The sequence below is a fragment of the Zalophus californianus genome, chromosome 15, assembly GCF_009762305.2.
Source record: "Zalophus californianus isolate mZalCal1 chromosome 15, mZalCal1.pri.v2, whole genome shotgun sequence".
In the NCBI taxonomy this organism is placed as follows: Eukaryota; Metazoa; Chordata; class Mammalia; order Carnivora; family Otariidae; genus Zalophus; species Zalophus californianus.
This window is the reverse complement of record NC_045609.1, coordinates 17,392,802-17,407,981: the sequence shown is the minus strand read 5'-3', so window position 1 is coordinate 17,407,981 and position 15,180 is coordinate 17,392,802. Positions and strand designations below refer to the sequence as shown.

The window sequence follows — 15,180 nt, the reverse complement described above, 5'->3', positions numbered from 1 at the left end:
TTCCATTTTAAAAATAAATTCAAGTAATACTTTGTAGGACTGTTCTGTTGATTTTTACCAGGTATCGAATTGTTTACTCTGAGGGATGACAGAAAGTTCCACAAACATGACTAGGGTCAGAGTTGTATTGTTCTCTGATTCACTTCAGGGTCACTTAAAGGAAGCTAAAAGCCAGTGGGGTGGTATGCTTTGACATGTTTATAGGGAGAAATATTCATATTGCACTCTTGGGAACAGGTTTATGCTCCTGGTCTGACTATAGGCCTGCATCCCCATCATCTTAGGAAAAAAGGTAGCACTCCCAGCCAGCACCTTCTGGGAGCACACTTGTACCCCCATACTGTTCCTGATCCCCTGCTGGGTCTTGCATTTCACTCGTTCTTAAAGGTGTATTGCAAAGTAGCTTTAGGACTTAGTTTCTCATAGGAAGAAAATAAATGAAAATACCCAAATCGTGTCAAATTGTCATGAGCCAGTGGCTACCTAGAAACTGGTGTTAGCCCCTTAAATGCCAGAGGCGAAGTTGTAGATCCTTTTTAATTGAAATCTTTCTAGAACATTACATACTCCCAGAACGTTCATGGCATATACTATATTTGGTACACGCTGAACACAGTGTATCTCCTCCTTAATGATGTAGAGTCTCTACAGCATTGACACACTTTCCTTTGCCCTCAAGTGTGCGTGTACACAAAGTAGAGATGTATAGAGATGCGGCCTGCAACATTTCTGATCCTGCTGAGCAGAGGGGGTGTCTCATTGCTGCATCGATTTTATATAAGCACTTTTTGGATGCTTGCAGACCTGTAGCATGCATGGAGGAATATGTCCAGAGACCCTCCCCAAACCCAAATTTAAGAATTTAGAAACATTTTATTTGGGGTTTGCCCTTGTTACAATCATCCTGGTAAGAGCAGAATGGCATCACAGGTCCGCGTGCTACCTACAGCACGGCTTCTCAAGTTTCACCAAAGTCACCGTCAACTTTTTGCTGTTTTGCAAAAAAAACTGTAACCTGTGCCTTCAATCCTGGAAGTTAGCTGCCCAGCAAAGCTGCGCGAGGGGCTGGTGCTGGGCTCCTGGCTGGGGAGGCACAAGTCTGTCAAGTGACCTGGGCGGTTGTACTTTCACGGGTCTTCCGACTTGGTCGCACAGGCAAAGGGCTGTTTGAAGGCAGCGAGATGCCAGGGGTCCTGCTGCGTTTGGTTCTGGGACCTTCTCACGTGTGCATTCTCGTTGTTAGCATGAGTGTACACATAATTTTGTGTCCTCTTGTCTTTTCTTACTACTAAATTATATTTGCTCTTATTGCTGTGTAGCTTCAAGCCGACTTCTTTCCATACCACGTTCTAGAATGAATGTGCCACACGTTATGCAACCATTTCCTTACTCGGGGCCGTGGAGCTGGCTTCCGGGTTTTCCCAGCCATACTCAGTGCCGGGTTAGCTCTCAGGCCTTTTCCCCATCAGAGCTTACTCTGTATTTTGTATAGATTTTGGAAAAAGTGATGTGAGGGGCCTGAGGCTGAGACCTGGGGCCGCTGTGCTCTCCCCGCTGCAGAGCACTCCTTCCCCCTTCTCTTCACTGGGCGCAGGGTCACACCGCCCCCTTTAGCTGCCATTCTCGGGCTCGCCTCCTGGGCTCCCTTCTCTGACCCCACCTTTCTGCCTGTCACATGTTCCCCGCTCCGTGCCTCTCATCGGCAGCTCGGGGAGACGAGCCTTCTGCAGGCTTCCCTGGGCAGTGGGAGCAAGGGTTCCTTCCGCTAGCCTCCAGGAAGCTGCAGGAACTGGCCAGCTCCAGCGGTGCAGGGCGGCCTCAGGGTCTTTGGCCCTTGGCCGTGTCACACTCGTGGAGGGCACAGCTGCTGGCTCTCCGTCGACGTGCTGTTCTTTTCACCCTTCAGTTTCCTTCAGCTCCGTCTCTGAACTGCTTTTAAAAAGCACACGTGTACTATAAACAAACCAAACCGCCCAGTTAGGTGAATCAGTCCTGAGCATGTGTCAGGGTTGATTGCTGTAAGGGAACTGGCAGGTGACAGGAGCGTGCTGGGAAAGGTACGACGGGGGCGGGGGGAGGTACACAGCCAGGAACCAGAGTGCTACCTGAGCAGCTAGTTCAAAAAATACACACTTCACTGTCACAAAGTCCTAAACATGTGCCCGCATCAGTTATTAAAACAGGAGTCGGGGACGGGAGGTCGCGGTGGCCGGCGGGCCAGCTGAGACGCAGGAGAACTGACCGGAAGCAGGGCAGGCGCCGCGGAGCATGAGCAGCCGGCTGGCGTCGTGCTAACTGGCTCCCCGCGGTGGCTTTTCTCAAGCTTGCAAACAAAGATACAGAATACAGCCTCCCTGTTCCTTAGTTTGGGGACGCTTATTCTGCTGTGATAGCATGAATGGAGACGGAGTGGAGATACCCACAGTCTCGTGGCCGCAAGGGGACGACGGCACGAGGACAGGCAGGTGGGACTTGCTGGGCGTGGCTTCTTGATGGCGGCTTAATGGGCAGTTTGTTTAGTTTGAAAAACTCCCAATCAGATGCAAATAACAGAGAAACCCTCCATAATAGCGCCTGAATCAAGAGAAATGTATTCCTTGTTCAGTTAAAAAAAAATGTTTGGGAGAATAGGCATTCCAGGGCTGGTTGGGCATTGCTAAGAGCGTCAGACTGAGGGACAAGCCGGTGGAGGAAGTCCCTGGTCCTCAGGAAGGAGAGAGAACAGGTCGGGAAGGGCATCTAGCAGCTGCATAAACCCTAACCTGTGCTCTTGTTTTTGCCTCAGATTCAGAGAAATCGCAGGATCCTTAGAAGCAGCACTTACAGATGTACTGGAGGATGCTCCAGGTAACTTCCTGAAAGTGATCAATGGCAGGATGTCACTCATGGAGTGACTGAAGCTCAGCCAGTCTACCTAGACCGTCCCATTCTGAGGGTACTTGCACCTTGTCCTGTCATACAGTAGGTTAGACCTTAAAGACCTAATGCAACCTCTCTCTTATTTTAAAGAGGCTAAAAGAAATCAGATTTTTTTGTTTATAGAGCTTCTTTCTTTGTAGACGTGGTAAAAATAATGGGATGTTGTTGCAGCAGTAAAAAAGAAGGAAATCTTGCCATTTGCAAGGACCTGGATGGACCTAGAGAGTATTACGCTAAGTGATTTCAGTCAGTCAGAGAAAGACAGATACCATATGATTTCACTCATGTGGAATTTAAGAAACAAAACAGGCGAGCAAAGGGAACAAAAGAGACAAACCGAGAAAGACTCTTAACCATAGACAGCAAACTCATGGTCACAGAGGGGAGTGGGGAAGAGGGAAATCGGTGATGGGGATTAAGAGTACACTTACCATGATGAGCACTGAGTAATGTACAGAGTTGTTGAATCACTGTATTGTACTCCTGAAACAAGTACAACCCTACGTTAACTACACTGGAATTAAAATAAAAAAATTTTTTTAAATATTTTATTTATTTATTTGTCAGAGAGAGGGACAGAGTGAGCACAAGCAGGGGGAGAGGCAGAGAGAGAGGGCGAAGCAGGCTCCCTGCTGAGCAAGGAGCCCAACTTGGGACTCAATCCCAGGACCCCAGGATCTTGACCTGAGCTGAAGGCAGATTCTTAACCGACTGAGCCACCCAGGCGTCCCTAAAATAAAATTCAAAACAACAACAAAACAACAACAACAAAAAAAAACGCTTTAAGAATATAGGAAACAGACCTTATTTTTGTTTCTGAATATAACATGGCAAGGGGATTAGCCCCTGGTGATCAGCTCTTTGTGTAGCAAACTGGCTTCCATCTGCTTTCATCCCAGGCAGAGGTAAAGCATCAGGATGGCCCTTCCCGCCTGGGGGATGATTCACAGCTGGGGTTCCTGCCCCAGGCCTCCAGAGCCCTTGGCCTCCATCCTGGGATAGTGAGCCGGTGACAGTGGTTGGTGGGTTCCAGGCATGCTTGCTTTCCTCAACAGCCTCATTAATCTCGTGTCATGTAGTCATTCCTGGTGGCCACTCACATACTGTACAGTTGTTTCTGTAGCCACATAGATCTCTAGGCTGCCCGGTGAGACTTCTGCTCGTTTCTGGGTGGCTAAGTCAGCATGGACGGCGCGGTTTTAGCCTCAAAGTTGGTCTTCACCTGTCTTTGCCAAACATGGTCATATGTAATTGACTCCCTGTATATAAATAGTGTGTTCAGGTAGAGGAACAGAAGAGCAGACAAATGAAACAGGACAAATTCAAAACCAAAGTCGAAACCCTCGCAAGTGTCCGCCACTCCCTGCTTGCGTTTATTGATGTGGTATAAAATACCTATTAACAGATGATTTCTGAATGCTGTCTGTGTTTAATAATTATCAAACACCTGGGAGGGGGAATTGTGTAAAATTAGAAAACGCATTGCTGCGGAAGATGTGGTAGCCTGGCTGGACTATGGCCACTTTCTTCACTCTTGAATTACACGTCGAAAATACTGGAATTGAGCCTTGAGTTGCCTGCGGTTCTCTCCGTGTCCGTTTCCTCTTCCAGCTGGCAGTTCGTTTTGCCTCTTGGCTTCTCACAGGACGTGGGGCAGCCTGCAGAGGTGCTGGTCAGACGAGATGTTCTCGCCGGTGCTGGTGCATCGTCTGTGGAGGCTCACGCTGCAGGTCCTGGCTCGGTACTCCGTGTTCGTCGGCGAGGTGAGGGCTGGCCGCGCCGTTCCTCTGGAATCAAGCTGTCGGGAATGCCCGACACCCGGCGCTAAACGTGCTAAAATTTTACGAGGCCCTGTTGTCACGAGAGGTTAATCTGGAGGACGACAGTGGGCGCGTTTCTCCAGTTCGTAGCCAGCGGTTGTTTCCTTTTCCCTCTTCGCCTTTACGGCTGTCTACAGGCCCATACTCAGCACTTCGTCTTGTGGGAAAGCGAGCTCGTTTTCCCTCCTCAAAGCCAGAATCTTTGAGGTGCCTCCAAATTAAAACAAAGGTGCTCATTTTAATGAAAAGGCGTAGAAATAAAAATACACGCATTTTAATCGTATTTGGAAGTTTAAAAAACTCATGCGATCGTCGAGATTAAAAGGTAGGAAAATTAGTTAACCTTTCTTTCATTTCAAAATATCCTACTCTTTGTCCTTGTCAGGTAGTTGAATATATTGAATGTCTACATGCCTACGAAGATTTATTAGGTACTGTGCATAAAGCGTTCGTACAGCTCAGTGCTGAGCTCGCAGGCAGGCCCCACCCCAGCATCTCGGTCTCAGAGAGGCCCTGCCTCCTGGACAGTCTCAGGTGACAGACAGACATGCACCTGGTTCATTGTGTGTGACGAGTATGAAAAGCGGCGCAGGCGTGTGTTGGCTCTCAGAGGGACAACGCGAAGAAGCCTCGTGTGGGAAGGAATACAGTCCTAGCTGGAGTAGAAGATGAGCATGTGGTCGTGTTGCCGAGTGTTCTAATGGAAGGAGTGCAGGCTTTAGTCAGAATCAAACTGAGGTTCTGCCACTTTTCTGTTTTCTGACCTTGGGAAAATTAGCCCTAGGAGTCCCAAATTCTTCATCTGTAAAATGGGAAAACAGCTTCTATATGTGGTTGTGAGGAATAAAGAGATTTTTGTTGACCCACACATTGTTGGCAAAAATGTCTGGCAGATGCTGGGAGCTCAGTGGAAGCTAGTTTTCTTTTTCCCGTTTGCCTTCCTTTGCTCAGAAGGGTCTTAGCAGACCACCGTGCCCATCAAGCTCTTTCTGCAGACCACTGTGCAGTCGGTTCTGGCGTTGGTGAGATTTCTTCAGTTAGGTCTGAGTTGGCTGCCTGATGCATTCTTACCAGCCAGTAATTCTTACGTCTCTAATAAATTATTTTGCCTTGAACATTCATTATTCCATTTTTTTCTTGATGCCAGGGTACTGCTCTCTGGTTTTTCCCTTGTAACAATACATGATGCAAGTAACACTTTTCATTTGTATTATTTGAAGCATAATGAGGCTTAGATTTTGATTTTTTTAATCCTTACTAATTATAATGATAAAGTTACCAAGCACACTTGGTAAATGATTTACCTAATAGAGTTAATGAATTTTTTTTTTAATTGTGATGTTCCAGAAGTTCATTTTCGTTCAGTTTAGGGGCCTATTTTATTTTTGCCAGTTACTTTTTATCACCGGAAGTTAGACACAGGCTTACGGAGGATAAATACATGCGGGACTGTAGCTTGACCTTGTTTGCCCTTGTTGTGCTTCCATCGGTAGGAGTGAGTACTTTGTAGATTGCTAGCACTTTAGGTGAGTTCTCGACCCACAAAAACAAAAGCTCGGAGATACTGCTCGTGGAAAAATAATCATTGAAATGGTTTTTCAGCTTTTACTCAGGCCCATCTCTAATGAAAGTGCCAAGGATATTAAAAAGCCTTCGGTAACTGGTAGCAAAGACCCTTCAGTTACCCAAGGAAATGGTGAAGACCAAGGAAGTGCCCCTTCGGAAACAAAGCCTGTGGCCTCCATTTCCAGTACGCAACTTGTATATGTGGTCGCAGACCTGGACAAGCTTCAGGAGCAGGTAGGCCTGTGTCCCGGGAGAGTCCCAGGGGCTCGCTTCAGTGTCGCCACAGAAAGCAGTGTGTACAAAGATCTGATGCCATTTGGCCTCGTGGGGCTTAGAGTCATGGGGCCCAAGGGTACCTCGAGGGAACGTGTTCATCTGCCCTCCGAGGTGTCTCTCCAACATCCCCTGCTACAGGTGGGCTCTCTTCCTCCTTGCTTACCAGTCGGGTCACGGACTGTGTGAACCTGGGGCCTCTGCCTCCTTTCCAGTGGCGCTGTCACGAGCCCCGAGCGAGCCACGCTCCACGGTTTGCTAGCTCCGCGTACTCCGTGCGGCGTGATCGCTAACGGGTTGCAGCTTGATTGTCTCCACCCCGCTGGACCACATACTTCGTCAGCCGTACTTTGAAAGTGCTCAACTGTTAAAACTTCTCCCTCTGTTTTTCCCGGATAGGGGTCCATGTTTGGGGCCTTTCTCATTAATTAAGAGAGCTTTGTGGGCCTAATTTGTGTTTGAATGCTCTGGGACATAATTCTGCTTTCCTGCCATATAAATATTATGGTGCTTGAACAAATATATGTTTTGAGCAAAAACATGGTCTTCATTGTAAGCTTGTTTTGGTAATGGTTTGCATATTCCCTGGGCCTGTTAATAGCCGTGCACTTGCTGTTTCCCGGGTTTTCGGCTTCTGTTACTGTTAAAAGCGTTAGGAGTTTTACTTTCTTCTGATGAAAATGACAGAAAGTTCTGAGTTTAGTTTCATCATTCATTAACAGTATTTTAGAGTTTATAGATGCAAACAGAATTGCCTCTTCCTTTGATTTATAAAAAGTAACTGAATATATAAAGTGCATATTTATTTCAGCTTCCAGAACTCTTGGAAACAATCAAGCCAAAACTTGAAATGATTGGCTTTAAGAATTTTTCTTCTGTCTCAGGTAAAAATGAATCTTTAGACTCAGCAAATCTTTGGGTAAGAAATAATTTAAAATAAAACTTTAGAGACTGTAGGATATATTTACCCTTTTCTTCTTTAGTTGTAAATCCTTGGTTGTTTATATATTCTGTTCTGAGATTTTAACTTCTCTGAATGAGATATTTTGTTTAATTCTAATGATTTGATTTGATTTATTGTCGTACACTCTAAATACTATGACACTGTCTAAATTAAGATTCACATCTGGGCCTGAGTAAGTGGTTACATTCAATCTTTATGTCTCAACAGCAGCCCTGGAGGACTCCCAGACGTCTCTGGCAGCCTGTGTTCCCGCTTTGAGTAACAGGATCATTCAAGACTTAAGTGAGTCTTGCTTCAGTTACCTGAAAAGTGCCCTGGAGGTCCCTAGGCTTTACCGAAGAACCAATAAGGTCAGCACCACTCACTGAAAAAAATTTTGAGGTGGGGAAATATATAGTAGGAAAGCCACTGAGGGAGGGAGTGGTTGAGCAAGACCCAGAGAGAGGTTCCCAGGGATAACCTGAGGCAGACCTAATCGGCCTCATCCAAAGAATCTTTATTTGTGAGAAGGGGACCCCACGGGTGGATGGTTCTGGTCAGCTGCTTTGGGAATTGGACTCAGACAGTGTAGACATGTCTGGATTCCTTTGGCCTTAAGGAAAGATAATTGTTTCAAAAGAAAGCATTTTAATAAAATATCTTTAACTCCTATACTCTTTTGGTCTTTGTATCTTATATTTGAAAAAAATTGAATTTACCTTGTTCCCTTCATATTGTCCTAGCAAGCACCTGCTTTCTCCTGTTCTTTAACTTGCTAAAAAGCTGCATGAAGAATATGGAAAGCATTTATGAGATGGAAAAGCGTGCACGCACACTGGGGTTCAAAGTCGAATTCTCCTGTTGTCACACTTCAGAGAATGGCGATTTGGGGGGCGTCGTTTTGACCAGTGGTTTAGTTTCCCCTCCTGAACTCTTGTTTTCAGGCATTTATATGCTCGTTTCCTTCTTGCTACGTGTCACTTAATTTTCCATCGAATTTTCTTTTTTCACAATTGTAGAGTTGGATGTTAGGCAGTTTACTACTAAAGTTGTTTTCAAGAACTATGAAAATTTCCTAAGACGTTGTGCTGTTTTGGAGTGGCCCTGGAGCTCCTGCACACGTCCCTGGTTTAGGGCAGCCTCTGTGTGTGCGAAGCGTGGGCGTCTTGTCCTGTTTGTGTTCCCCTTCCCGTCCGACTTGGCGTTCTGGAGGCAGTGAGGGCTGAACTGAGCTGGAGCAAATCTCCTTTGGGGTTATTCTTCTCCTTTTAAAATCTGGGGTGTGCGATAGGATTGCTGCTTCCAGCAAGAGTACTTTGTCTCCTGATTTTCTCTTTCTGGTCTGCCTTGAAACTCCCACTTCAAAGTGGGAGAGAGAGACCTATTTTATATTCCCAAATACATTAATTTTCTTTTAGTAAGCTACCAACTTTCCCTGTCTGTTCAATACGATGTTAATATATTTACCAGGTGCTTGTGGGTCAGATACTCTCATTTGTTCTTCTGTAAAGTGAATGCCAGTGTCCTTGTTTGCAGATGAAGAAACTAAAACTAAGGAAAGCCAAATTACTCACCCTAGATCCTTGCTTCTCGGTCTGTCGACCTGCAGCTTTAGCATCACCTGGTGGGAGCTCGTTAGAAATGCACAGTCTAGAACACAGCTCTCCTCCAACCCTCGTCCGCCCGGGTGCATACTTCAGTGCTTGTTCTTTTCTCTCTCCGTCTCTGGCTGTAAACATGATTTTCCCTTGCTTTACTCCACTTGACCCCCTCCTGTTCTCCAGGTATCTTTCTGTAGACGACATTAGCGCTTTTGGGGAGGGAGGGAGTTTGTACCTGTCTCCCAAAACCAGTACATCAGTAGCATCTCTTTGAAGTTTGAGTAACTTACTCTGTTCTTTTCTGTTTGTTTCTTTTAACCCCCGTCATTATTCCAGGAGGTGCCAACAACAGCCTCCTCTTATGTGGACAGTGCTCTGAAGCCATTTTACCAACTTCAGAGTGGGCACAAGGATAAGCTCAAACCGGCAATAATTCAGCAGTGGCTAGAAGGCGCACTTTCTGAGAGCACTCATAAGTAAGTACCTGAGAAGTAGGCTATTCCAGGCGTTCTCAGAAAAGCCCTGAGTCAGAGACCACTGAGGCCACCGGAGGGTTGCATGTGGACGAGGTGGTGAGCCCGTCAAATCAGTGTGTCGCTGGACGAGTCGGGCATAGGCACTCAGTCCTTCCATCTGTGTTGATGGTTGAGCTGTGGTCGTTGCACTTGCCCTGCACCCAGAGCACGTCGAGCCGCCTGCCTCCACCTAGACCGCTTCCCGGCTTCCCCGGGGCTCACACTGGTCCTGCACCTCCCTGGGCACACCCGGGCTTTGCTGTCCGTGATGTGCCTCCTGCAGGCCTCTTTCTGCAAGTCCAGGCTTACTTTTTCTTTGAAGATCCTTTCTCTCCTCAGTTGTGACCGAAATGGCTCTGATCACGCCACGTAATCAAAGGCTTATACTGGTGAGGCCACTGCAGTCTAGAAGAGAAAACATACATTCTGAAGTAGCATTACAACGGATAAATGTTCCATGTCTAAAACCCTGCAGCCCTTGAAAATATAAGGAGGTCTTCAACATCCCTATGGTTCAGTGTCTCCTTGTTTCTCATTTAATCAACTCTTGCCCAAATGCCAGCATTGAGTTATGTCAAAAGTATATTATTCAATTTTATTATTGAATTTTGTTTAATTATTTTGCAATAGTATTTGATTTATTTCAGTTGCTTCTGAATTAAGTGACATTTGTGGGTTAATTTAGACCATAACAATGAGTTACAATATTGCTTTTGTGGGCAAATACATTCCAAGTGCCAAGTAACCAGTTTGTAAACAAAGTTTTGAAATGCAACTCATTTATAATTTGCAAATTTTATTGAGAATATTGTGAAGGTAGTTAGTTTTATTTAAAAATTTAAATACTTCCATTCTTTAAAAGATGAACTGTTCCTAGAACTGACTATAAATGAATCTGTTACTTGCACTTGGGGAATGAGCTCCAGATGCTCACCCTTCAAGTAGGAAAGGCCATTTGGCTCACAGTTTCCTCTTAGTGTTCGGGAGTAAAATTGTACACAAAGTCCACGTACATATTTCTTCAGTTCTGAGGGAATGCAGTGCTAGAGAGTCAAGACCCGCCCTTTGGGGGCTCCTGGGTGGCTCAGTCAGTTAAGTACCTGCCTTCGGCTCAGGTCGTGATCCCCAGGTCCTGGATCGAGTCCCACATCGGGCTCCCTGCTCAGCGGGAAGCCTGCTTCTCCCTCTCCCTCTGCCCCTCCCCCTGCTTGTGCTCGCTCTCTGTCAGAAATAAATTAAAAAAAAAAAAAACTTATTTTCAGTCTTAAGAAACATTGATATAATTACCGTGGCTGGTTTTTTTTTTTTTTTTTTTTTTTTTTGGAACGAATTTTTGTCTTAAAAGTCTCTTGTTTTGGTCTACAAAGCCAGTTCATCTGTTTGGGGATATACACAAACACCTCGGTCTCACCAGTGAGTGTGTCTCATGCCCCAGGTATTACGAAACCGTGTCAGACGTTCTGAGCTCGGTGAGGAAAATGGAGGAGAGCCTGAAAAGGCTGAAGCAAGCCAGGAAAAGCAGTCCTGCCAACCCCGTCGGTCCCAGTGGCGGCGGCATGAGCGATGATGACAAAATCAGGCTGCAGTTGGCCTTGGATGTGGAGTACTTGGGAGAGCAGGTAAGCCCTGAGCCATCATCAGCCTGGTGCATCTGACGAGAGTTCTGCGGGCCCAGCGGTCTCTTGGTGGCTCACCTGAGCCCACGTGTGCTGCTGAGGGGCGGGGGCTATCCACTCCTGGGGCTGGAAGAGTGGGTCAGGGCCCAGAATACCCGAAGGAAAAGGAGGTGCATAACCAAATACTAAAAATTGACAGCTGAGGTCCGACAACCTCTGCTTGGCTCAGGCGCTCGTGTTCACGAGGCCCACTCGAGTGTGAGCTCACAGATGGAGATGGTGTCCTGTTTGTCCACTGCCTGGAAAGTGCCCAAGACGTAATCGGGTGGTTAGAATAACTAGAAAAGCATCAGCCCATGGATTTCTCGGTGTGGCCCTCGAGAAATCGTCTGAGCCTGACTTCTTTGCTTCCCTGGCTGAGTTTTCTGTTTTCCATCAAACACAGGTTTTAGAGTCACAGCGGATGGATGGGTATTACTGAACATAATGTCACTGAGGAGGCAGATACGGGTTCTGTGCAAGGCCTCTGTTCACACTGCGGTGACTTGCTCAAGGATCGTGAAACTCCTCGTCCTTGAGAAGCTGGCTTTCTAAACTGTTTAGGTTCGCTGTGTAGCACAGGTCCTCCAGGAAGGTCTTTTGCTAGAGGAAAAGAAGTGAGATCCTGCAATCTCCGTCAGGAGATGCTTGGCTTCCTAGCTCACTGAGGACGCGTGCATATCAGGGTCATCACTGGAGATCCACATTTTGCTGCTTTGAGGCGAATTTAGAGATATATTCTGGCAGAAGCCCATTGCCCTGTTTCTTTATTTCACAAGAGAAACTTAGAGTCTTTTTATAAGCAAGACAGTTTGTTATAGCAAAATGAAGAACAAAGAAGCCAAAGAAAGAAGGGGAGGGGTGGGGGGGCTAGCAGCATGGGGACGAATAGAAATGGCACTGTCCCCAGAATGAGCGGCAGCGTGCCAGCAGATGCAACATACTTGGTGTAGATTTGTCCAGATTTTCCTGTGCGTGTGTGTGTGGTGTTTCTTGCTGTTGTTAACGAGAGCAGGGACACGGTATGCTATGACTCGGTTACCACAGTAATCCACGGTGCTCACTCTGCCACAGTGTCTGCAATTCATCAGGTTCTGCGAAAAGGTTGTTGGTGGCGTGTGAAGAAATGAAGAGCTCAGGCCAATGCTTTTTTGAAAACTTTCCACTTAAAAAGTAGTCCACTTTATTCTTCTTTTTGTGTGAGTTTTCTTTTGCAGCCCACAAAAGAGGCTCTTATGCTGGTAAGAGCCTGGTGTGACGGACTGAGATAAATGAACATTCCGGCTCCTTAGAATGCTAAATGTTTAATCCCCAAAAGTGAAGCTTGACCATGAATCAGTCCTTTGCTGTGAAGGGAAAAATTCTCTGCCAGTCTTTGGGGAGCACCCTTTTTCTGGGTTCATAGAGGCTGGGGGTGGATATTCTGAGTATCCTTTATAAGGGTCTTTTGTTCGCATTCAGCTGAAACCGAGGGGCCTTTATTCGCTCTCGTGGCCTTTGCAGATACAAAAGATGGGCCTGGCAACAAAGGACATAAAGAGCTTCCCTGCCCTCGCAGAGCTGGTCGCCGCCGCCAAGGACCAGGCAACAGCAGAACAGCCCTGAGCATCTTGGAAGAGCCCGCGGTGGGAGGAGAGTTGGACGTCGAGCCCGAGGGGAAGAAAGTGGCTCTGTCCTCTTTCCAAGTCTCCGTGTTCCAGAAGTGCTTCCGCCGTGTCTCCAGCAACACGCCAATGCAGCTTCTCTCTGCCCACTTGGGTCCCCTGTCACCCAGAACAGAACACAGAAGCCTTTTTCCGTTGTACGGAAGATCGTTTTTAAGACACTTGAAACTTTCTACTATAGTTTACAGAGCAAATTATTTTATTTTTATTGTAAATCTTAGCGTGGAAGAGCTGGTTTCTACAATATGATGAGAGTAAATAGAGATGTGTGGCTACGGAAAGTAGGCCCCCCTGGCCCCACAGTGGGAAGCGCGCGCCTGCAGGGGTGACCACGCCAGAGGGCTCGCCTTCCCCTGCCGGGGCCGTGGCCATGACCGTGCGCAGGGGACGCTCTGAGAGGGGCGGGGGGGTGCTCCTCCGTTCTCCCACTGGGTGTTCAGCGAGAGTGCTTCCGGTCACAGCATCGCTCCCGGCGGAGCTGGAACCAGGAGGCAAGATGTATTTCCCGAATAAAAGACATGTCTGCCACAAGCACATGCGGTTTTTATTTGTGAATCGAGCGCAGGTTAAGTGGTGTTCCTCCCCCGTGCCCTGTGGGGCGTGTGTCCTCGAGGGCACCTGCCTCCCCAGCGCTCAGAGGCGGGGCCTGCCCATGGAGATCTCCTGCAGGGGTGGGGAGTGACAAGGCCGCGGGGCCGGGAGGGAGAGGCTGCAGGGGTGTCCGGAAGAGGTAGGACCACCCCGCAAAGGTGGGCGCGCTTTTCCCTCTAGCTCGAGATTCGTTGCCATCTCAGCATCTCCTTTGTTCAAAGGTTGGCCCCAGGGAGAGAAAGGAAGAGGGTAAGAGGCAATTAATTAAGAAAGCAGGTCTGCGAGCTAGCTGGAACTTTTTTGTCTTTAGTGCAGTGACGAGGCAGAGCTTGAGAAGTAGGGGGCATGAGAGGAACCCCAGTAAAAGCAGCAGGACCAGCAGCGAGGGCAGCCGGAGCTCCAGGCCGCGCGTCCCCCAGCGCTCGCAGCCCTGTGGCTCCCCCTGTGTGCGGGGCCTGCGTCTGCGCGTGCTGGCCTTAGCCGTGAGCGCCCACCCTGCCCTGGCTGGAGCGGGCTCGGAGCGGGCTCGGAGCGGGCGGGATAGGGAGAGCGGTCGGACACAGCCCGGTGGGTGAGAGAGCAGAGGGGCCTTGGCATCAGGGTGGGGCCTCGCACGGCCGCGGGAGCTGGCTTAGCTGTCTACACGGGCCGCTGCCTCTCTGCACCGCGCTGGGCCCGCAGGCCACAGGGGGCGGTCGGGAAGGCAAGCTGGATGGGGAGTGAGAGAGAGCAAGGCTGACCAGTGGAGATAAACCGGCACCCACGTTTGTCTCTTGCTGCCCCCAGACCCCAAGTTCCGTGAGGGGGGCCTGCAGAAGTTGTGCTTTCTCGAAGCTGCACACGCCGCCGGCCCAGGATTCCTGGGAGCCGAAGGAGATCCAGCGGGGGGCCTGCCACCCCTGTGCCAGCAGGCAAGCCTGCAGCTCCATGGGACCTGTGTCAGCCGCCACGGTGGCCGGCCCTGCACTCGTCTCTGCGTGTAAACTTACGCCCTTGTGGGTCACGCCAACCTCCCACCACGGCCAACCTCCCATCCCTGCCAGGCTGCCGCGATCTGCCTCCCTGCCGACCATCTGCTCAGTGGCCCAGCGCTAGCCAACTCTAGCCTCAGTGTGTCCCCTCTGCCTGGCTGCTTCGCCTTTCTCATCTGTTTCAAAACGTGGTTGACAGGGATACAACGCATTTAGCCCTTCCAATTCCACATTATCCCCATAATGCAGACGAGGAAACAGAAATCAAGGAGTTAAGATAACTTAACAAGCAGAATTTAAATCCAGGCAAGATAGTTCCAGAGTCCAGTTTGTTCACCGCTGGGGTACTTCTCCCTCCCTAATACGAGCATCGGAACAGAGAAGCTAATATTCCAGGATTGGGGCCCCAGGCTCAGCCTGGGTTCAGTAACCCCACGTTCTGGGCTCATAGCTACACACTTGGGGTCCTGATACCGATTTCTAGGCTGAAGAAACAATCTTTAGTAAAAAGCAGAAAGTTCCAGAACGCTTATCCCTGGCTTCCCCAGAATGTCTCCGTCATTTACTGTGTGTTGTTAGTTAGCTTTGCCTTGAAGAATCATAACTGAGCAAAGTTGAAGGACAAAGCAATACCTTTTTACACTAAAACTAGAATTATTTTT

At 48.2% G+C, this 15,180-nt stretch overlaps 1 protein-coding gene across 2 annotated transcripts in view; it reads left to right on the top strand.

Annotated features, from left to right (window-relative positions):
- Positions 1-13,479, top strand: part of COG2 (component of oligomeric golgi complex 2) — a 57,622-nt gene extending 44,143 nt beyond the window's left edge. Inside the window, exons 11-18 of one of the 2 annotated variants that reach the window (XM_027595321.2) lie at positions 2,786-2,847; positions 4,531-4,682; positions 6,342-6,539; positions 7,390-7,462; positions 7,753-7,892; positions 9,459-9,598; positions 11,073-11,256; positions 12,796-13,479. In XM_027595321.2, the coding sequence (XP_027451122.1) occupies positions 2,786-2,847; positions 4,531-4,682; positions 6,342-6,539; positions 7,390-7,462; positions 7,753-7,892; positions 9,459-9,598; positions 11,073-11,256; positions 12,796-12,897 (1,051 nt within the window). In that variant the 3' untranslated portion in view covers positions 12,898-13,479. Of the gene's footprint in view, positions 1-2,785; positions 2,848-4,530; positions 4,683-6,341; positions 6,540-7,389; positions 7,463-7,749; positions 7,893-9,458; positions 9,599-11,072; positions 11,257-12,795 lie in introns of both variants that reach the window. The other variant, XM_027595315.2, reaches the window with a different exon arrangement.
- The last annotated feature ends 1,701 nt before the right edge of the window (positions 13,480-15,180 follow it).